This window comes from Mesocricetus auratus, unplaced genomic scaffold (assembly GCF_017639785.1).
Source record: "Mesocricetus auratus isolate SY011 unplaced genomic scaffold, BCM_Maur_2.0 Super-Scaffold_100676, whole genome shotgun sequence".
Classification (NCBI taxonomy): domain Eukaryota; kingdom Metazoa; phylum Chordata; class Mammalia; order Rodentia; family Cricetidae; genus Mesocricetus; species Mesocricetus auratus.
In genome coordinates this window covers 145,456,148-145,480,357 of record NW_024429266.1, presented here as the reverse complement: position 1 = coordinate 145,480,357, position 24,210 = coordinate 145,456,148, and the positions used below count along the sequence as shown (strand labels likewise).

The 24,210-nt window shown below is 37.5% G+C and overlaps 1 protein-coding gene across 8 annotated transcripts in view; it reads left to right on the top strand.

The window, feature by feature from the left end:
- Alms1 (ALMS1 centrosome and basal body associated protein) overlaps window positions 1-24,210 on the top strand; it is a 116,237-nt gene that overhangs the window by 59,968 nt on the left and 32,059 nt on the right. For 6 of the 8 annotated variants that reach the window (XM_021227747.2, XM_040737303.1, XM_021227746.2 and 3 more), the window contains 5 exons: window positions 5,918-6,147; window positions 7,691-7,816; window positions 15,033-15,188; window positions 20,179-20,310; window positions 22,798-22,947. In XM_021227747.2, the coding sequence (XP_021083406.1) occupies window positions 5,918-6,147; window positions 7,691-7,816; window positions 15,033-15,188; window positions 20,179-20,310; window positions 22,798-22,947 (794 nt within the window). Of the gene's footprint in view, window positions 1-5,917; window positions 6,148-7,690; window positions 7,817-15,032; window positions 15,189-15,869; window positions 15,942-20,178; window positions 20,311-22,797; window positions 22,948-24,210 lie in introns of those variants that run through there. The other 2 variants (XM_021227748.2, XM_021227744.2) reach the window with 2 other exon arrangements.

The following is a 24,210-nucleotide window of genomic DNA, read 5'->3' as shown; positions in this document are numbered from 1 at the left end:
TAAAGACGGGTTTTCTCTGTAGGTTTTGGAGACTGTCTTGGAACTCTCTTTGAAGACCAGGCTGGCCTCAAACTCACAGAGATCCGCCTGCTTCTGCCTCCAGAGTGCTGGGATTAAAGGTATATGCCACCGCCACCACCACCTGGCTTCTTGTTCTTAATGTCTGAGGTAGAACTAAAAGCCTTGCACGTACTAAGCAAGTACTCTACCAGTGAGCAATACTCCCTAGCCTTATTTTAACAAAAATTAATACTATATTCCATTTAACCTAATATCTCTCAAATATTATTTTAACATGCTCTCAATAAAGTTATTTCTTTACATGCAGTCTCAAAAAAAACCACCTCATGACTTTAGGTGATTTTCTAAAAATATATTTTTATTTATTTTATGTGTGTATGAATGTCTTGTCTGCATGTATATCTGTTTGCCACATGTATGTCTACTGCTTGTGAAGTTCAGAAAAGGGCACCAGATCCCCTGGAACTGGAGTTACAGGTGGTTGTGAGCCACCATGTGGTTACAGGTGCTGGGAATTGAACCTTGTTCCTCTGCAAGAGCAGCCAGTGCTCTCAACTGCTGACCTATCATCTCTCCAACACTGACTTCTGGTGATTTTAAGGTTCCTAATCATGTGCAAACAGTGCTTCCCCTCCTTTCCTAGTGATAGGGATGAAACCCAGGACCTTGTGGTAGACAAGTGCTCCTCCACCACTGAGCTGCACTTCCAGTCCTTACTTGGTCATTAATAACAGCTAAAATAATTCTGCAGTCTGCTTTGTATGCTTTGTTCTCTGATCACCATGTCACTGGAGTTCATCATTTGCTTCCATTTAAAATGAACCCCACCAAGTATGCATGGAAGTTAAAGTAGGCAAAAGAGCAATGGAAAATGCTCCCACCCGCTGCAAATAAGCTTATCCAGGAATTTCAAAATTAATCTCACAACTATCTGGTTATCTGCGTTCTCATAAGGGGGAAGTGCAGTGTTATGAAATTGATGAAACTAGAGGGGAAACTGAAACTTGGAAAATTTATTCTATCCTGTTTGGAAGCAAAGTGTCTCCAAGAATCTGCCCTTTGAGCTTGCATCCATGAATGTGTTAGGAAAGCACAGAACCACAGTTCCCACCTGTAACTGGAGATGCAAGAATCTTGCACCTAAGCTGGTGCTAGAATTGCAGACCTTGCTTTTGGAGGCAGTGTGGTGATTTGTGGTAGGATGTCTAATTAGCAGTGGTCTCTGAATCTTGGGAGTCTATCCAGTCAGTTCATGCAGACGGTGGCTCATTCAATCAGCTGCTATTAAAAAAGCAACAATCGATTTAATCAATGGCTAACTGATTAACTGTGGATGCAGTCTGTAGCTAATGTGGTGAGTGGAGCTAATCAGTGGTTGGTCTTGTCAGTGGCTGATACTGATGGATCTGATCAGATGTTGATGTACTTGGCAACTAATTTAATTTAGTGGATGATCCAGTTCACTTTTTATACCCAGGGTCACTGAAACCTGGGTATCTTAGGTTTCTACTGCAGTGATTAAACACCATGATCAAAAGCAATTTGGGGAAGAAAGTGTTTATTTCAGCTTACAGTTCCATATCACAGTTCATCTTTGAGGGAAGTCAGGACACAAACCTGATGCAAAGGCAATGGTGGATTGCTGTAATTGGCTTGTTCCCCTTGGCTTGCTCATTCTACTTATGGTACTCAGGGATGGTATCACTGACAATGATCTGAGCTCCCCCCCAATAAATCACTAATTAAGAAAATGTACAACAGACTTGCCTATAGGCTAATCTTATGGAGACATTTTCTCACTTGAGAGTCCCTCTTCCCAAATTACCATAGTGGCATCAAATTGACACATAACTAGCTAGCACAGTGGAAAAACTTTCTCTCAAATATCTTTGTGTAACTTAATTTTCTGTTCTACAAGGGAAGGTTTGTATCTGTCTGGTTAAAGTATCTATAAAAAGAGAGACAGTCCTTAAGGCATCCTTGGAGGAACAGGCAACATAATTATAAAATCTGCTTTTCAACCCCTCTAGGCAGCATGCGCTAGCTTGTATTGTCCTTTTGAATGGTAACAGGTAACCTCACTTGAATCTATAAATGGTTCTAGCAGTTTACCTATGATCTTTAAAGCAAAGGCCTTTGTTGCTCCAAAGAGCTAGTTGTACATGTCTGTTACATAATGAGTTGAACTTAATTGCTCAGGCTACCTTTTTGAAAAGTCAGATTTCTTTCTGTCTGTACCCCTGAGACAGGAGATGGTTGAAAGCCTGCCTCCCTCCTCCCTGCTTTTTATTTTTAGAAACATTCTTATTTACATATCCATCCCCCCATTCCCTCCCATGCTTCTCACCGACCCCCCCCAACCCACTCACCACCCACTCCCTAGGAATAGTGAGACCCTTCATGGGGGATCATCAAAGTTCATCATATGATTTGTGGGAGGGCCCAGGCCCTCCTTTCCGTATCTGGGCTGCAATGGTATCCCTCCATTGGGAATGGGCTCCCAAAGTGCATTTGTGACCTAGGAATAAACCCTGGCTCCACTGTTAGAGGTCCCATAGACTGCCTTGGCCTTCTAGCTGGTACCCACATTCACAGGGCTTGGTTTGGTCAAATGCTGTTTCCCCCACTTTATGACTATGGTCTGTGTACTCTCATTAGTTTAGGTCAACTGTTTCTGTGTGTATTTTCAGTTCTGTCTTGGTTCATTTGCTCATCTCTCCTCTCTCTCCGTAGCTGGATTCTGGGAGTATGGCTCAGTGCTGAGCTGTGGGTGCCTGTTTCTGCTTTCATCAGCTACTGGGTCAAGGCTCTGAAGCGGAGCATGGCGCGTGTAGCTCCTTGCTCCTTTTTTCTTCTGTTGAGTTTTCTATGGAGTAGGAGAGAGCAAGTTTGTAGAGAGACAGAGGTGGCATGAGGTTGAAACCTCACCTCTAGTATGTTTTGTGTATTTCCTCTTTTGATTAATCAACCTCTGTGCAACTACTTCTCATTCTTCTGTTAGTCTGTCTGTCTTTCACTCAGTACTTGAATTTTGATTCTTCATTTTGGTTATCATTCGGTGGGCATGCTCTTCTCATCCCATTTGGACTTTCATTGATTACTACCTTTCAACTTGGATACTGCCCCACTATGTACCTGTTCTCAACTATTCTGCATGTAAATGTCTTCCACCATCTTGCCCAGGCTGTGACATCTCATGTTAGGATCCCCTCTATTTAGCCATCCTAGTTCTGTTCAGAATCTGACTCCAGATGTCAGGCTAGGCTACCTCATCTAGACATCATTACCCTGATTCTTGAATCTTAAGTCAACCTGCCCTCGTACATCCTGTGTAGATTTGTTTCCCAACCTGTCTAGACCATGGCACTGTAAGATCCTGTTTGGAATTTTATTTCCCAAGCCATCCTGTATGTAAAGAACTTTCCTTATTGTATTGTAATCTACCATCCTGTATCACCCCCCTCTTTCCTGTCTCATAAAGACACTTAATCCATTTCTAAACTTGATCTTAGCCAAAGGCTTAGAAATGATCAACCCGTTTCTTGTAGACACTGACATCGAATAATCAGGCTGGCCCAGCGTCTGTGGAAGCTCCTCTTCTCAGTCAGGTTCTGTTGATGCATGAGGACCACATCTCCATGAAGGTTCTCCTCTGGCCTTGCTTGGCTTCTTCTATCCTGTACTAGATTTCTCCTTTACACAGCATCCTCCTCACCCTAAGGTGCTCTTGGCACTTTGTTGTTGGTATCTATTACCCCACATTTTGCTAGTGGTCACCTTGTTCTTGATTACTCAGTGACCTCTTCTGATCACCCAATGACCCTAATAAAGGAAAGGAAAAGCAAAGGCTAAGGGAAAGGAGGGGAAGAGGAGGCTGTTTTTTGTTTGTATATTCCTGGTATATCTTTTCCCATTCTTTCACTTTATTCCTACCAGTGGCCTTATAATAAAGTGTATCACTGTCCACCAAGCATGATGTCACTCATCTATAATCCCAGCATAAGGAATCAGCAAGAGTTTAAGGAGTTCAAGGCCAGGCTCAGTAAGATACATAAATTTGGAGCAGAAGAAAGAAAGCATGTCATTTCTGAGTGGCATGTAGTTAAATGTTAAATATCTGCTAATCCTTATCTTTTAATTGGTGTTTGGTTCATTCTGACTTTATATAGTTGATGTAGTTTATTACTGTTTGTTTTTCTTATCTGTCTTTTAGTCATTTTTCTTACATATTTTCTCCTCTGCTGGCATTCTGTTATATTCCTTTCCTGTTCTTGGTTACTCTGAAAATTATATTTCCTGGGGTTGGGGAGATGGCTCAGCAATTAGGGCAGTGGATGTTTTTCCAAAGAAGCCAGATTTAATTCCTAGCACCTGTGTAGCAGCTCAAACCCATCTGTAACTCCAGTCCCAGGGACTCTGAGGTCGTCTTCTGTCTTCCATAGGCACTGCATTCATGTGGGACACACACATACATGCAGGCAGAACACCCAAATCACAAATGAAATGTTTCCTTGACTTTATAGTTCCTTAGTTTAGTTAGTGCTCTTCATTTTACACACCTACCCTTTTGTTTGTGCTTTTGTTGTTTTATATATATATATTTATATATATATATATATATATATATATATATCTGTTGCACATGTTTAAAACTTCACCAGACGTTTACTGTTTTGAATGAATAGCAGTTTTCTTTTATGTGTTTGTGTATTACATATAATATAAAACAATATGTAACTATATATGTAGTCAATATATGTCTTTATGTGCATATATATAATTATACAATTCTTTAAATACTCTTCATTTCTACCATTCTGAATTGTGTTGGATTATTTTACTTTAACTTAAAAAAGATTTTTTTTGTAGGCCTGGTGGTGGTGGCCCATACCTTTAGTCTCACCTGGGAGGCAGAGGCAGGCAGATTTCTGTGAGTTCAAGGCCAGCCAGGTCTACAAAGTGAGTGCCAGGACAGCCAGGGCTATTATACAGAGCAACCCTGTTTCAAAAAAACAAAACAAAACAACAACAAAAACAAACAAAAAAAGATTTTCTAAGGTTGTGTTTCATTTTCTTATTTTTCATTTTGTGAATATTTGTTGGTACATATTTTCCTTTCTGTGTGTGTGATCGAGTGTTGCTTTGTAGCCCAGGCTGGCCTCTAACTGGCAATCCTCCAGTCTTTGCTTCTTCGGTGCTGGGATTAAAAGAGTTTGTTGTGACATGTCCCTAATTTGCCTAGTTTTTATAGTTGGGTTTAAAATATTTCAGTTGATTATAGAATTAAATTTGTTTTTTAGCATCTTCTTTGACTTAAGTATTTAACCCATAATTGTTAACCTAAATATTTATCTTACCAGAGAAAAGGATCCGGACCTCTTACTCCTCTGGCGGCCTACATCGTGTCTGCCTGTGCCTCTCTTTCCCAGAATCCTCCTTGACTCCTAGTCCCACCTGTCTTGCTTCCCTATTGGCCAACAGTGCTTTATTCAAACCAATCAGACATATTTACAGAATGACATCTCCCAACACATACCCATTTGGTTCCACCATTGAAATATAAACCCTTTGTGGCTTTGTTTCATGTTTATGTTTGTGTCACTGGGAATTTAGTATAGTTTTATAGTAATTGTCAAATTAAATACAAATAAATGAATGTCTATTAATTTCAACTAGAAAGTATGTTTCGTCAGTTAAATTACATAATGGTAATATAAGTTAAAATTAAAGGTAAATTTTGGAATAAATGATAAGAAACATGCTTGGTCACTTTTAGTGAGAGATACTGTAGAAATGGGTTATTAACATGTGAGATCACTATATTTACAATTGCCTAGTTACTTAAATATTTCTTGCCAAAGATATGAACTGTTTTGTCTTTTTCCCTCCCCATTAGTTCACGAGAACAAAATAAGGCTCCCTTTCCTACATCCTCTGCAAAACTATCATCTGATGCAATCACTCAGATAACAACAGAAAGTCCAGGAAAGACCACATTTTCGTCTGAAATTTTTATTAATGTTGATGATCATGGACAGGAAGTTCTTGGCCCCATGGCCCAAAAGCCACCCAAGCTTGCCTCATTATCCTCAATGCAGCAAATCACATCTTCTAATGGCAAAGACGGTAGGGAATGTAATGGAGTTTTACATCATTAACCCATTTTATGTATAATTAATTATCTCTGAAATGGTACTGTTTTTCTCAATTTTGTTTGTTTTTTGAGACAGGGTTTCTTTGTAGCTTTGGACCTATCCTAGAACTTGCTATGTAGATCAGGCTGGCCTTGAACTTGCAGAGATCCACCTGCCTCTGCCTCCCAAGTGCTGGAATTAAATGCATGTGCCACCACTGCCTGGCCCGTGAAACCTAAATTTAACGTAAACATTATGCTACAAAAATACTATATCCAGTTTTTTCATCTTTGTTTTGAAGGAGTTAACAAGAGTATATTGTAATTCATGCTGCTTATGGCTGACTTATGTCCTGTGAGTTTTGTAAAAATACAGTAGTATATAAAAACTTTTTAAGGCGGGCAGATGAATAATTGGCATTTAGCTTATAGTAATGTGACATCTGAGTCTTTAATAGTGCACAGAAATGGTTTATTTCTTACTTATGAAACAATCACTTGTTACTCAGGTTGATTCTGTATGGAAATGTAAACATATGTGCACACATGCACATGTACCTCCACACATGTAAATGAACACACATATACACACATGAAAAGAAAAAAAATCCATGGATACTAGTGGATATAGCTCAATTATAGTGTGTATGCATCCTTAACATGCACCAGGTTCTAGACCAGTCTGTAGTACTGCCAAATATATATAAATTCACACATACTCTCACACACAGGTATGCATTATTTTCAGCAGTTTAACAAAAATTTGCCTTTGCATCTCAGGCTTGTAAGCCAGTTGGAGTTTGGCACAAATTGGCTCCAGGTAGCAAAAGTAGTTTAGGTACGCCTCCAAGTGCCTGTTTCTGAGATTCTGGCCATGGGGCAATTGCTGTCTTACCTGGAATATATTGCTTTTATGATGGTGGCAGAAACACAAGAAGAGAGACCCAACTGTGAGTTTTATTATTATAAAACAAGAACTGAATTTTAACTTTTTACTTTTTTTATCATAATGATGGTGTAAGTAGAAGAAAAACATGGCTAGAATCTACATTAAACTGATGGTCTTTTAATAGTCAGACCTTGTCTTTTTTACTTTGGTGTATTTTCTTAATATTCAAAATCATATTTTATAATAGAAGCTTTATTTTGAAACTGCTTAATGAGAAGTGAAGTAGACTTATCTCTTAATTCTCTAGGAGTAGAGTAAGTAGGCACTTGGGTTTAGTATAAGATAAACTGCTTTATAGTTAGAGTCATCTACTTATGGAATAGATTGCTGAGAATGCACCTCTCATTGCATTCTCATTGGTGAGAATGTCACACCACCTGTAATTTATTAAAATACCAGATAATTTGATTATATAGTTTAATTAAATGTGCTGTGTATTTCCCATGTTGAAAGTAAAGGTTAATTTATGTTTAGTTCATTCATGTATTGCAAGAATGGTGAGCACTGCCTAGCAGGTGGAAGGTACTTGTTATGTGTGAGAGTCACTGCTGCTTTTTTCCTAACGGTTCTGATCTTTACCTCCTCAGCCCAACCAGTGCTGTTGCCATATAAGCCATCTGGTAGTTCGAAGATGTACTATGTTCCACAATTAAAAACAGTTCCTTCAGATTTGGATTCCAAATCAGATACCACTGTTGAGAGCTCACATTCAGGTATTATGCAAAAAATTCTAATATTTTATTTTTAGAAATATTGTATATAGACTGTTTGATTGTGATATCTTTTTTCTTTTATTTTCTTTCTTTCTTTTTTTTTTTCGGTTTTTGGAGACAGGGTTTCTCTGTGGCTTAGGAGGCTGTCCTATCACTAGCACTTGTAGACCAAGTTGGTCTCGAACTCACAGAGCTCTGCCTACCTCTGCATCCCAAGTGCTGGGATTAAAGGCATGCGTGACCACTGCCCGGCTTGATTGTGATATCTTATAGTGAAATATGGAGGTTTTCTTGCTTTAACCTCTGGTTGATTCATAATAAGAGTTATTTGAGATTTTGCATAAGAAAAAAAGAGAAGGCTAAAATTTAGTTGACAGCTGCCTGGGTTAAAGCCCCTATAGATAAAGCACAGAGCCCAAAGACATGAAGAATTTACTGGTTTCAGTTGTTTAAGTCTTCATGCAGGCACTAGCCCACAACCATCCAAATTGTGTAGTAGTGTAGTCTTTACAGTCTTGATTCAAAAGTTACTAAACAACATAAAACAGTAGCAAATCCTGAGATGGGAGTAGAATCTGACTTTAACAGTTACTATATTGTATTATTTAAATTTCTAAGTTTGCAACAAAAATATTAAGGAAAAACATAAGATGTAGTTTGTTCTATACAAAGGAAAAAAGTTCTTGAGGAATCCTAGACATTGGACTTACTAGACAAATACTTAACTATTTAAAATATGTTCAGTGATCTAAATGAAACAACTTTTGAAGAACTAAGGCCTTACCAAATAGAGAATGTTATAAAGGTACAGAAATTATAAGAAGGGGCCATTTTATGATTTTTGGAGTTGAAAAAACACAGTAGGAGCTCAACAGAAGATGACCAGGCAGAAGAAACCGTGAACCTAAAGATAGGTCCATTGAGATGACTTAGTGAGAGGAACAGACAAAAGAGAAAAAGAAAGAAATATCAGAGTTCTGTGGGACACTGTTAACTGCCACAATGGAGGGAGCAAAAGTGCAGGATGTGCCTTCTCAGTGACAAATTGTTCTGTACCCTCAGAGATGAAGGAAAAGCTTTTTACTAATGTGCCTGGATGACTGGGGCTAAGATCCAAACAAGAGTTGGCTTTGAACAGAAGATTTTACTAACTTAGGTACACTTCAGGCTTATTCTATAAACCACCATGCTTAACTCTCTTTTGAGTTCCTGCCCTAGGTTACGCTTCCAACAGTTTGAACACTTTGAACAGAGTTAACAGAGTCTGGCCGTCGAGGCATATAGGTTTACACAGCTAAGTTATTACACGTTTCCAGATTATTTTAAGTACATTGGTGTTCTTTTTTGAATACTTGTTGCCCAGGGTCATCTTGCCCACCGGGCAAAATTATGTCTTTCTTGATAAGCACAGGGTACTTCATGGAAGACCTAGACTTAATGATGGTTGTGACCCTACACTTCCTCCCCTTGAGCTTCCCTTTAAAGCAGTGGTTCTCTTTAGAGAACCTTTAATACAGTTCCTCATGTGGTGACCCCCCTCCATAAGATCATTTCATTGCTACTTCATAACTGTAGTTTTGCTATTGCTATAAATCATAATATAGATACTTAATATTCAGGATATCTGATATGCAGCCCCTGTGAAAGGTCATTCAAACCCCCAGGGGGTTGCGACTCATAGTCTGGGAATCACTGCTCTTTGTAGAATGACTGACCTAGAACTTAGTATGTAAACCAAGCTAGCTGGTCTGGAATTTACAGAGATGTGCCTGCCTCTGCCTCCCGATTACTGGTATTAAAGGTGTGTTTCACCACACCAGGCTTGCTTTCACTGTATGGTTGTGAGCTACCATGTGAGATTTGATGATTAAAATAATATAGAACAGTTGCATTTTCATAAAATGTAACATGATCACCAAAATGTAAGTAACTAAGAAGAAATAGAAAAGTAATTCAAAATGCTTGTGTACCAAAAAATATCCAATCAACAAAATGTAATTCATAGAATAAGAGGTTGTTTTGTTTTAGAGTCTCAATATGTCACTCTGACTGGCCTAGAGCTCACTATGTAGACTAGGCTGACCTCAAACTCAACCAAGATCCTCCTGTCTTGCTTCCCTAGTGCCAGGATCAAAGGCTTGTTCCACTAATATGGGACAGGAGAGAATATTTTCAAACCATGTGTGTGTGTAATAAAGAGTTAATATCCAGAAAAATGTGAAGAACTTACAGCTCAACAACAAAAAACAAAATACTTTGATTTATATGTACACATGGAACCTAAGTCCATATTAGCCTACCAATACATGAAAAGGTACTTTGTATCAGTCATCACAGGCAAGTACCACCCAGAGTCATATGAGGTCACATATCACACTTGTGAGAATCACCCCTAATTACTTGAAATATGAAACATGTGTTGATGAGGCTATGAAGAAATTAGAATCTTTGTGCTGGTGGAAATGTAAATGGCATAACCACTGTGAAAAACAACATAGCAATTTTTCAGAACTCCAAACACATATTTATGTTTGAGCAATTCTGCTTCTAAGTATACATTTCAAAGAAATGAAAACAGTATCTTAACGAATCATCTGTGTACCTATGCTCATAGAGGTCGTATTCACAGTAGCCCAACAGTAGACCCCATATATCTGTCACCCATGAGTGGATGAACACAGTAGGGTGTGCTTAGAGTACTTGGACTTTATAAAGCAACAACATTCTGATTCATTGATACATGCTGTATTATGTGTTCTTTGAACTAGTGGATATTAAAGCTGTTAACATGTTGTGGCCAAATGCCATGCTAGATAATACAGTACTTAGGTAGCATGCACAAGGGTTCTTTGTTCAATTCCTGAACCACTGATCTATATCGCTAGGCCTCTCCATTGCTGTTGTTTTCTTTTTAACTTTTTATTTTGAGAAAGTATCGCCTTGAGTTGCCTGAGCTCTCTCCAAACTTGCTCTTTAGCCCAGGCAGTCTTTGAACTTGTGACCCTCTTGCCTCAGCCCCCCAAATGGCATTGATGAGAAATCTGAACCACAAAACTTGGCTTCTGGGTTGTTTTAAATTGTTCATAGTTTCATGAATTTAGTTCAAAGGCTGAATAGACTCTTAATGAATAGTCAGAAATTAGGCATAACAGAAAAACTAAGCATAGCAGAACAGTTGGTTTTGTTTGTTTTATTTTGTTTTTGTTTTTTCGAGACAGGGTTTCTCCATATTGCTTTGGAGGTTGTCCTGGAACTTGCTCTGTAGACTGGGCTGGTCTTGAACTCATAGAGATCTGCCTGCCTCTGCTTCCCAAGTGCTGGGATTAAAGGCATGTGCCACCGACTCCCAGCTGAACAGTTGGTTTTTATAATCTGTAATGTGAGACAGGAGTTATTATACCCTTGGAAGCAGATTGGTAAGCATGTTACTTCCCTAGAAGGAATAAAGAAGAGACTTACTTTGTTCCTCCACTCAAGCTGAACTGACTCTTTTCAACTGGTTGGTGAAAATCTATTGTTTTGAAAGCTAGTCTCTTTGGGATTCTGCATCCTTACAGTTGTTTGCATGTCATTAGCACAAGTGATTCCATTTTGAGCTGTTCTGCTGAATCCTGGTACAGGAGCTTAGTTCAAAATATTGGCCTCCCACATTTCAATGAAAGTAGAGTGGTGGATAAATAAGGTTGACAGTAGATGATGTAGGACTTGTAAGCAATTTAAAAGCATATGTGCTTTGATGTAGTAGGTAACTGATTTGATTTACCTTTGTGAATTTTATCCTAGTTTTTATGTGGAGATGGTGGCTTGTCTGTGGGAAGTGGGAGATTCAGAGCCAAAGTGTTAGTGGAGACATCAGTTAGTTAGTTAGAAGGCTTTGCCATACTTGAAAAGGTAGCCTCTAGGATTAGAGTGACATCATAGAGAAGGAATAAGTGGACACAGAGGCAACTGCATGTTAGGAAACACTTCCTGTGGGCTTGGTGTTAGAGAGTAGGATAAGGCAGTGGGGAAAAAAAGAATTTCTAGTTTCCTACAGTGAACACTGGGTAGATATGTAGACGGAATTTTCTGTCCCACCTGGTCCCACAACAATTTAGTCCCAAATAAATGCACAGAGGCTTATATTAATTATAAACGGTTTGACCCATGGCTCAGGCTTCTTATTGGCTAGCTCTCTCTTAACTATTATCCCATTTTTATTAATCTGTGTATCTCCACATGATCTTGACTTACTGGTGGTGCCTGTGTCTCTTGCTCCCTTGGCAGCTACATGGTGTCTCACTGGCAACTCACTCTCTGCGTTTCTCTTCTCAGCCTTCTCCTAGTCTGGTAGCCCCACTTATACTTCGTGCCTGGCTACATCCTGCCTGTCTGTGGGCTGAAACAGCTTTATTCATCAACCAGTAAGAAAACATATATTCACGGCATACAGAAGGATATCCCCTATCATGAGTAGGAATGACATTTACTATGATGGAGATTAAGAAGCATATTTGGGGAAGATGATAGGATTATCTGCTTTGGGCATGTGAATAAAGAGGTTCTGTTATATAGCCACATAAAGATGGTGATGAGAGTCATGTGAAGAGGCACTGTTTGCATCATAGATGAATGCTTTTATGAAAATACACAAGTGATAACACAGAGTCCAGATCTCTAATTACTGTTGTGGAAGAGGTATGTTAACTCTTTCTGCTCCAGACATAAACCTCTACCCACATGTATTTCAGCTCTGCACAGATGCTGGAAAATAAGCACACGCTCTCTATTGTGTACATGTTTGTCTGCACTCTTCTCCAGCTGCCTCTCGGCCCACTGGCATTCATTTTCTTGCTCATCCACTGCAACTATCAGAATTTATCTGTTGTTCTCCACCCAACTGACATGGTCACTTCTCTTGGAGAAAGAAGGGTAGGTAGTTGGCTGATTGTTCGTATTATTGTTGTTCCTGACATGTGCTCTGGTTTGTAGAAGGATTGGTGAGAATGATCATTTCTGTTAAAATGGAATAAGAACTACCTGTACCCTTATTGCTAGAATCTGAAGTATAAAAGAAAGAAAATCCTTGGCCAGTGATAAGCATTTATTTTTTAGTTTTTATTATTTATTTATTTTTGTTTTTTTTTTCAAGACAGGGTCTCACTAACTGTGGATGTCCTGGAACTTAACTATGTAGACCTAGCTGACTGTGAACTCAGAGATCTGCCTTCCTGTGCCTTCCAAGTATTGGGATTAAAGGCATGTGCTACTATGTCTGGCTTAAGCATTTATTTTTTTACCAGCCATTCTTTCTTTGGTAGTTATAGTGTGTGTACCCAGGAAGAATAAAGTTCCAGTTGTGGAGGAACTCCAGCACTGGAGACTTGGTAGAAGAAAGGATAATAGGACTTTCCAGAGAGCTAAGGGGCAAGGGGCAGAAAGTGATAATCAAGTAAGTCATCTGCAGACTTGGTCCAAAACGCTTGGTAGGAAACTTGCAGGCTGTTCTGAAATCCCATTGTGGCTTATTTATATTGGTTCTGCATTGAACCAATGAGACTGGTACTTTCTCAGTTCTTATTGTCATATACATATTATTACTATTAGATATACACTAATTGTACAATAATTAGAACTCAAGAAACATACAAAGTGTGGTATCCTGGGCTAGAAAGACAAACCATTTTATATAATTCTGTAGTTCCTATAAGCCTTTATATGTCTAGAAATGAGTTTTGCTTATAGATGTGGCATAAGATGTGTTTGTCAGTGTATATAGTAATGTTGAAATACATTTAAAAGAAAGTTTCTTTCATATCTTTGTCACATAAATTTTTCAGTTTTTTTCTTTTGTTCTTTTTTTAAATTTGCTTTTTCATTTTTATGGTGCCGGGGATTGGACAAATGCTAGGCATTTCTCTGATCTACATGACTGGCTCTCTTTCGGTGTTTTGCTTTGTTAAACTGTTGTAGGAATCTAGCAGAGTCACGGTGTCTAGGGTAAATCATTAGAGTGAATGATTGTTTGCTAGAAGTACTTTGACCTTGAATCATTGTGGAAAATGATGATTGTTTTCCTTGATTTGTAGACTTGTTTTTCTGAGGGGGCATTACAGCCTTTGCATGACTTTGGTCATAAGATGCTTCGGATACACCTGAAGCTCTTGGATTATTGTGTACTGCAAACAGTAACAACAAGGACTAAAGTAGCAAGGGTCTTTGATGGTTTCTTTTAGAGAGAGATAATTAGAATAGTGACCTTGGTATGAAGAAATGCTTTACCCAGAAAAACAACTTCGTGTAAAAATCAGTACATAAACCTTTGTACAGCATTTCAAGGTTTAGTTCATCAGAGGCTAGACCTTAAAATTTCATCTTGGAGTGACCTTTTTCTTCGACTGACTCATGCAATACAGAACACCCCAACATTAGACAAATTTTTCTAAGTCAAAGCTTGTGAATTACTCCATGTTTAAAAAACAACTTCATTGATGCTACATTTCATGTACAGTAAAATCTATAGTCTTCGGATTAGGATTCCATGTGCTGCTGTTATGTTTAAATAGTATTTTTGTTTGTTTTTTACGAGACAGGGTTTCTCTGTATTGTTTTGGAGGCTATTGGTCCAGCCCAGCCTCGAACTCACAGAGATCCGCCTGCCTCTGCCTCCTGAGTGCTGGGATTAAAGGCGTGCACCACCACTGCCCGGCTTAAATAGTATTCTTCACATCTTTTTTTTGTTGTTGTTGTTGTTGTTTTTTTTTGGTTTTTCGAGACAGGGTTTCTATGTGGCTTTGGAGGCTGTCCTGGAACTCCCTCTGTAGACCAGGCTGGCCTCGAACTCACAGAGATCCGCCTGCCTCTGCCTCCCGAGTGCTGGGATTAAAGGCGTGCGCCACCAACGCCCGGCTTAAATAGTATTCTTAATATACCCTGTTGTCTAACCTGACCACAGTGTACATTGTTCCTATACATGCCTTGTGTGTGTTTGAATAGTAACTACTATCTAATGTGTCTTTTTGTCTTCATATCAATACCAGAAGTCATCCCTCAGTCACTTTTCTTCTTTCAGAAGCTTTCCCGAGCTGATAGTACCAGTTTCCGTTTGACTGATAATCTAATTAGCCTGTAACATTGCTATCATGGTACTGTTTTCATAGCCATGAAAGAAGAAGTCTGTCTTGACTTCAAGACTATTTTATTGTTAATTATAATATTTTCTCAATTTTTTCTGTAGGGTCCAATGATGCTATTGCCCCAGAATTTCCACCTCAAGTGCTAGGCACAAGAGATGATGACCTCTCAGCCACTGTGAACATTAAGCATACAGAAGGGATCTATAGTAAGAGAGCCGTGACAAAGGTGGGAAAACCTCCTCGGAAAGATAATGCAGGTAATGAGTGAACTTTCCTGTTTTACAACTTCTTTCCTGAACCTTTTTATTTGACGTGAGAATATTGTTGTCTTTATCCATTTTCTGGTTTGTTTCAGAAACTTTGTCCTTACCACTATATTAAATATGCACAGGAAAGTAATGTTAGAATATTTAAAGTTCTTTCAGAGAGACTGGAAAACTTTAAACTTCATTTTCACCATAAACAAAAAGTATTGTAGCTGTGAAATGAAACACTAAATCAAGCCTATTTTGCATATTAGATACCAGAAAATCTTGCTTAAAATTCTCATGAATTTATCTCTGTTTAATGTAGCAGAGTGGCATTTCTGGTAGGATTTGACAAGGAGTTAAGAATTTACATGAGGTTTTGAAATTTTATTTTGCTATCAACCTGTGAAAATTCAGTTTTTGGGCTCTTTGGGGGAGAAAGAGAATCAGAATGTCTGGCTTCCCCTATCTCACATTTCTCTGTGACAGTAGTCCCCTTCAGCTGAGCCCTTGCTCTTTCCTGCAGACCGGAAACATCCATTCTCATGTTTGCAACAGTCCCCAACCCTCTCAGACCCCACCTGCTTCATTCAGATACTTGGTCTCTCTGGCCAAACTGTTGAGTTTTCAACTTTTTCTCTAGATAGAGGACAGCCATTTTCTAAAAGTATAATATATTTAAAATTGCAGGAAGATCACTAGTTCCAGCAAGATGCTGTTTCAAAAAATCCTAAACCAAAGCATAGAAACATAGATTAATAGGTAAGTAGATGGACAGATAGATCTTCTTTTAGAAAATGAAAGAGTATGCCTTCTTAATTTTAGAAAAGGAAAAAGTTCTTTAAATTGTATTCCTCTCCCAAAAATCAAACAAAATGTAAAACCAGCAACCATATAGGTAAATAAGGAATGTTTACGTAAAAAAAATTCTATAAAATGTGAACAGTAAGTAAAGGCAAATCACAGAGTAGAAAAAATTACAATGTGTACATTTCACAAAAAATATTCTGAATGTAAAAAGAAATAGTGTGGGAAAGATATTCAGCTTAGTAGAAATTGAGCAAAAGAATTGTGGATGATTCTATAAAAGAGACTATGTAATACCTAATAATTGCATATTAAATTTTCACTTTGTTGGTAATTTGGCGATACAAATCAAGACAGCAGTGGCTTTCTATACTTATTAGCATGGCTGAAATGAAAAATGCTGTGCTATGGAGAAAAGAACTCATTCACTGCTGGTAAAAGTGTAAATTAGTATCCTGACTTTGGATGTGTTGCTAGGTTTTGAATTCAGGGCCTCACATAGGCTAAGCATGCACTCTACCACTGAGCCTTAGCCTCACACATATTCTTCAAACAGTATTTGTAATAGTTGCATAGAAACCACTCAAATGGCCAATATTTGTTTAATAAAATAGGTAATTTGTAGTACTAACACTATTGAATAATTACTGGCACGGAGAAAAGGATAGGTATTTGTAACAAACATAAAATGACACAGTGTGAGTGAAGGAAGGAAAACACATACCTTGTATTAATCATTTATACGAAGTTGAGACATTCCTGATTAACTTGTTGTATTTAAAATCAGGTATTATATACTCTGGTTTATCTTCAGTTTGTATAAATCTTAGATCAAGTGTTGGAAAAAATGGGAAGGAAGAATGAAGGAACTAGGTAATAGGCTTCTATTTGGATTTTATTTCTTGACCTGGATAAGGTTATACACTTATTGTTTGATAATTAGTGATATTCCTCCTCTTTTTCTATTTTATTTTACTTTATTTTGTTTGCTTGTTTTTCAAGACAGGGTTTCTCTGTATGGCTTTGGAGCCTGTCCTGGAACTCGCTCTGTAGACCAGGCTCACCTTGAACTCACAGAGATCCACCTGCCTCTACCTCTGGAGTGCTGGGTACCACCAACACCCAGCTGATATTTCTTCATTTTATGTAAATATTTTCTAGGACAGTTAAAATATTTTTTAGAAGATGTACAAAAGATAAGGTTATTAGAAATGAGCCTAAAGTACATGCAAGACTATCTTAGAAAAAATTCCAAAACTACATTAAAACTTATTAAGGAAGTCCTACATAATTAGAGAATTGCATAATAGTAATAATAAAGTCTTCAACTGTCATTAAATTAATCTTTGGGCTAATAAGAGAGCTTGCTGTACTAGCCTCAAAATTTTATGTGTAGCTTGCTAAGTATGATTTGTAAAAGATTAAACAGAGAAGTATAGGAGGCAGCCATATTGGTATGACTTTAGGAGTGTGGTGTCTGACATTTCTAGGATACAGAATCTCACAACAAACTTCCTGTTCCTCTGGCTCTTAAAATCCTTCTACCTACTCTTCTACAGTGATCCCTGAGTCTTAGGTGCAGGAACTGAGCTATAGATGGGTCAGTTGGGACTGAGCTACACAATTCTGTATTTTGGTCAGTTGTGGTTTTCTGCAATGGTCTTTGTTATTATGAGGGGTTAAAACTATGCTAATTTATGTGTTTAATAAAGAATGACAGTAGGCATATTAGCATGGAAGGAAAGCTTATGAGGCCTCAAACCTAGACAAAGAACGACAGGTAGCTAAGGAATGCTGAGAGCTGCAGAAATAGTCTTCACCAGGGAAGAGCACACCAATTAGTTATTCAGTATCAAATAGTCAGCCCTGAAAACATAGACATACACATAATGTAAAGACTGATCAAGTTGGATTTATATATTTACATACATGCAGGCGTGCGTGTGGACACACAAACACATACACACACACCACCACCACCAACAGCAACAACAATAATTAAAAAGAGGCCATGGAGCAAGGGGTACAAGAGAGGGTTTGGAGAGAGGAAAGGGGAAATGTTATATTATAATCTCAAAAAATAAGTTATTTTCTAAAATGAAAAAGTGTAGCATAATGTGATCCAGAAACAAACTTATGGATGTGGAAAGTTAAAGAGAGATGGTGTGCCAATGAAGTTTGAGGATGAACATCAGTAGTGCTTAGAGAATTGATAACATCTGTAAGAATACCAGATAAATCCTGGTCTGCACACTGAACAAAAATGCATGATAGCCTTATGTGATAAAAAAGAAAAAAATATAATTTAAATACCCTTATAACTCTGAAATAGTTTGGAAGTTCATCCTTTCTTTGAGATAGGGTGACTTAGTTAGGGTTTCTGTTGTTGTGAAGAGGCATCACGACCGTGGCAACTCTTATAAAGGAAAACATTTAATTGGGGCTGGCTTACAGTTATAGAGGTTTAGTCCACTACCTTCATGGTGGTGTGCAAGCAGACATGCTGCTGGTGAAGGAGCTGAGAGTTCTACATCTTGATCCACAAAGCAGCAGAAGCAACTATGTGCCGCACTGAATGTAGCTTGAGCATAGGAGACCTCAAAACCCATCCCCACAGTGACACACTTCCTCCTATGAGGCTGCAACAACTCCAACAAAGCCACACCTCCTAACAGAGCAACTCCCTATGGGAGCCATTTTCTTTAAACCACCACACAGGTTCATATATTTAAGCTGATTTTGAACTTGTTATGTAGCTGAGCATAACCTCTATTTTCTGATTTGCCTTCAAATCCACCACCTCCATGAAAGTATCACAGGCATGTGCCACCATTCCCAGTTTATGTGGTACTGGAGATCAAGTCCAAGAGTTCATGTGTGCATGCTGCTAGGCAAGCACTCTAGCAACTGAGCTGTATCTCCAGTTTCCAGTGTAGAAGTGACATGAAACAGATGGGGGGTGAAGTTATTAACATGCACATAAAATATTATAAGCCATTAAAAGACATAGTTTAAAAAAGATGTTTGTAACTTGTAAAATGCTCACTCTACTGCTTTTCAACATAAAAACAAACAGAAATAGCTATAGATTGATCAGTAGATGAGTTAAGTAAACAAAAGAATACATACAGCATTGTATCTTATAAGATTTAGACATTTAAGATGATTGTAACTAATGAGTGTAGATTGTTAAACTTAACATTTTTTATTAATGCATCATGCTAAAGAGATTGAGAGGAACTCAAGTCCAGTATAAAGTGTACTACTAAGAATGGGATAGATAGCTTCAAGGAACTGTGTCTATAATGTTTCATTTCTTTTTTTTTCTTTTCTTTTTTTGGTTTCTCTGTATTGTTTTGGAGGCTATCGGTCCAGCCCAGCCTCGAACTCACAGAGATCCGCCTGCCTCTGCCTCCCGAGTGCTGGGATTAAAGGCGTGCGCCACCACCGCCCGGCAATGTTTCATTTCTTAAACTAAGTTGTTAATACCTTGTTAGGCTCCTATTGTGTCTAATATATTAAATGGCAAATTAATTAAAATATTAGATGGAAAAATTTAGGATTGAAGTAATAAAATAATTGATTTGAAAGAAAAGAGATTGTTGGATAAATAAAACCAAGGCTGGTTATTCGTTGTGTGTTTCATTGTTAACATTGTTTTGATTTCTCTCTTGAGAAATACAGATAAAGGTAAGAGCAGACATATGACCAAGGAGGGAAAAAGAGAACATAAAGTATCAGACAATCTTGAAAGTTATAACTACATGAGATTTAGAGAGTACGTTATGTAGAATCTAGATTGTATAAGTTTTTCTTGACTATATGATATATTAATTAGCTCCACGGTTCATAAAAACTTTGGAAAGACCTAAGAACTTCAAGCACTTGTTTAAGCCCACATTTTTACTTTGAAAAACATGATTTATTTGAAAGAAAAGAGATTGTGGTTTCATCAGACTATTAACAGATTTTAAAGTGTTACTTTATTTAAACTGACTGATGTTGTACATTGAAAGATATGGCAAACTTTCTAATTGATATTACAGTTTTCCAAACCAGAGCCTAAGTTCTTTTTTCCCCTCCTTTATAAAGATGTAAGGGGTGGCCAAGGGGTGTTAGGGAGGGACAAGAAAGTTGTTTGCCTTTTGTTTATTATCTTCTTCTCTCTGGGCTCAATGATGTCCGTATACAGAGGCCCCAGTTAAAGTACCCGTCACTGGGGATCATAATATCTCGGACAAAGAACAGAAAGATATCACTAGTAGAAGTGTTATGACCAAGATGGCAAAGCCTGAAGAAAGAAGTTCCTTGCAGGATACTGCAGGTAGCTGAACTGGATTGTTTGGCTCTCCTTTCCTCTGTTCTCCTAAAAGACTATTTCTTGAAAATCACAAGCAGCCTACTGTTTTGGTTGACTTTGGTATGAATAAAGTTGACGTTTTAAAAACTCTTTAAGATATTTATGCAGAACTTTTGAATATGTAATATTACAAAATAATCTTATTGTCAGAAATTGACTTACCAGGGGCTTTTTCCTTTTTTTAGTAATTTATTTCATTGTAACAAGATAACTCTCCACATGAAATAGATATAAGGCTTGAAAAGTGTTTTTTGTTTGTTTGGTTGGTTGGTTACCATAATCCTGATAATTATGTTTTATAGGATTGTCTAGAACTTTTTTCTTTGTTTATATTCTTGTTTTTGTCTTTACTGTTTATAGAATTAATCCTCTATCTGATAGAATAATTACATTTACCCCTTGTTTTTGGTGTTTTGCCTTACATGGTTTATATCAGTCATTGCCATATGATCTATTTGAATGCAAACTTTCTTTCTTACTTTGCATACCATTTCTGAGTCATTATTATGAAGCTGTTACCATGTTTAGATTTTGCCTGTAAAATCCTGTTTTATAGCTGCTTTTAATTTATTTTTGCACTTTAGAATATTTTAAAAATGAAGAGCAGAGACACCAATTGTTGAATTTATTAAACCATGCTATCTATACATTTTAACTGAGTTAAAATAGTTGCTAACATAGATTATATCATAGTTTTTATAAAAATAGTCTCATACCATTTGTACAAGAACTGTTTGCTATTTAGATATTCAACTTGTTTACTTTGGAAATTACTTCAATAGGATTATGAAAAAATTGCCTGTAGTAGTATGTTTAATTTAGGATTAACTTTGGTTCTAAGAGATAAAAACCAAAAACACTTCTTAAAAAATCCAGAGTTCAGGGAGCAATACTTTCTCTCCCTCTGTTGACATTTCTGGTCTTCATTCTCAAGCTGTACTATCAGCTGACACTCCACCTAGCAGGAAGTAAGGGAAAGAGAAAAGCTTCCATCCTAAAAGCCAGCCTGGGTCATGTAGTCACATCAAGTTGCATTGCCAAGGAGGCTGAGCCTTTATCCTGTTAACATGCTCAGTTATTTTAGAGGAAATGAAAATGTGTTTTAGAGGACAGCTGGTATTTATGCCACAATTATCAACTAGAGACATATTTTAGAGCATAAAGCACTTCTCTCTTTTTTTAAACATTTTTTTAAAGATTTATTTATTTATTGTGTATACAGTCTTCTGTCTGCATATATCCCTGCGTGCCAGAAGAGGGCACCAGATCTCATTACAGATGGTTGTGAGCCACCATGTGGTGGCTGGGAAATGAACTCAGGACCTCTGGAAGAGCAGCCAGTGCTCTTAACTGCTGAGCCATTTCTCCAGCCCCAGCACTTCTGTTTTTTTTTTTGTTTTGTTTTGTTTTTTGTTTTTGTTTTTTTTTTGTTTTTGTTTGTTTTTTACAAGACAGGGTTTCTCTGTATTGTTTTGGAGGCTGTCAGTCCAGCCTGGCCTCGAACTCACAGAGATCCGCCTGCCTCTGTCTCCTGAGTACTTCTGTTTTTTACATACTGTTTTTCTTAAGTCTTTATATTTGTATTCTGAGAAACACTCCAAAAATTATACCACATTTTTACTGTTGCTAAATGAATGTTCCTGAAATAGTTGATTATGTTAGTCTCCTGATACACTTTAGTCTTCATTGTTCTTGGGAATGAAATCTAAGCTCTTTTAGCAGTCTTCTAGAATGTTAGGACCAGCTCTAAAATAACTTAGCCTGCTCTAGTTTTCCCCTCTTTTCATTATAAACACTTAATCTGTAGATGTTTGGTGGCTTTCCCAATTCCACTCTTTGTTATGCAGCTCCTTTGCTTTCAGTGACTTTATTTCCACTCCAAAATGTTTTCCATCTTCAGAGTCCCAAGTCAGTTGTCTAGAGTTCTTCTATGGTACTGCTTGCTAGAATTACTTTTTTCTTACTTTGATTACTTAATAGCTCTTCATCTTTCTTATGGTGATTTTTTTAACTTTTAAAATAGTGTGTGTTTTTAATTAATTTTGTTTTATGTGTATGGGTGTTTTGCCTGTATGTATGTGTGTGTACCACTTGAATTCCTGGTGCCCCTGGAGATCAGAAGAGTGTGCCAGATCCTATTAACAGGAGTTACATACCGATGATTGCAAGCCACCATGTGGTTTGGAAATTGAACGCAGGTCTTTCACAAGAGCAACAAGTACTTTGAACCATTGAACCATCTCTCCAGTACCTTATGGTGATTCTGTAGCTCTATATGACTTGTTTGTATACTTGTGCTCTTTTTTTCCTCTCCAGTTTACATTTTTCTAAACTTTATTGTATAGATATTTGTTTTGCAATACCTCTAACAATGACTTTCACATAGATGGTTAGAGGCTTTTGGGGTCAACTTCTTGTATGTATAATGTGGTGTTCATTTTGTTCTCTTAGGTCCCAGTGATACCACTGTACAAGACAGAAAAACTGAAAACCTGCCAGACACTAAATGCATTAAACAGGAGGAGGAGATCCATGTTAAGAGAACCATCCCTCAGGAACTCTGTCCAGAAAAAGAAGGATCCTTAGAGATAGATATTTCGGGTAATGCAGTATATGTCAGTGTATGTGCCTGAGGGCTAGTGTATCTGTATTTCTGATCTATTCTGATGAAAATAAGATGCTTTCCTATTTTACTTGTATCATTCCACTATTGCTTTGTCTGTATGAATATATGTATGAATTTGTAAAACAAATGTTAATTCTAGGGAAATACCTATATAAGCAGTAATACAAGTAAATACATTCCGCCTTCCATATTCAATTTAACCAACTCTGTGCAGATAACATTTGAGAAAAAAGTTGTCTTTGTTGATCATGTATAAACTTTTTTTTTTTTAGCATTACTCTCCACAGACAGCACAGGATAATGACTATTACCTTGTTTCTGTCACGTAATCTAGTGACAGTTTAAAGTATAGAGGTACTGATACACATCCATATGTATAGCTCTATGTGAACATCTATACATCTTGGCATCTGTGAGAGGTTCAGGAACCAATTCCACCAGACACTGAGGAATAACTATCTCTAAGACTGATGGTATTATGTAGTACAGCATCATGTCTTAGTATTGAAATATGGAAACCTGAAGTTATTATAGAATACTGAGAAGGGCAATTTCAATATATAACAGTAAGAAGACAAATAAAGCCGGGTGTTGGTGGTGCATGCCTTTAATCCCAGCACTCGGGAGGCAGAGGCAGGTGGATCTCTGTGAGTTCAAGGCCAGGCTGTACCGACAGCCTCCAAAACAATACAGAGAAACCCTGTCTCGTAAAAACCAAAAAAAAAAAAAAGAAGACAAATAAATTTTGTCTTTGGCCCTGATATTATGACAAAAAAGAAGAGCATATGGAACATAAACCATTACTGCTCAGCTGTCAAATTTTACCAGTTAGAAGATAAGAGTTTCCATGTAAGAAAAGGAAGCAAAGAATTGAGTCTGCTAACTCTGTATGCTGTAAAGAGTTTCTGTTAACTCCTCACATTTGAAATATATAAAATAATTATCAAGGATACAAGTACTATGCAATGGGGAAAAGATAGTATAGAAAAACTGGATAACCACATTAGAAGAATGAAGTTAAATCATTACATAAAAATTTCATCAAAAAGGATTAGACACATAAACAGAAGACCCAAACCTCTAAAACTAATAGAAAACATTAGAGTAAAGCTTCAGAAAATTGTAATTTGGTAATCATTTCTTTGACATGACATGGACACATGAAACTCTGTTAAGCTCAAAAATTTGTACATCTGGAAGCAAGCAAGAACATAGACTATCAACAGAATTGGGAAAAT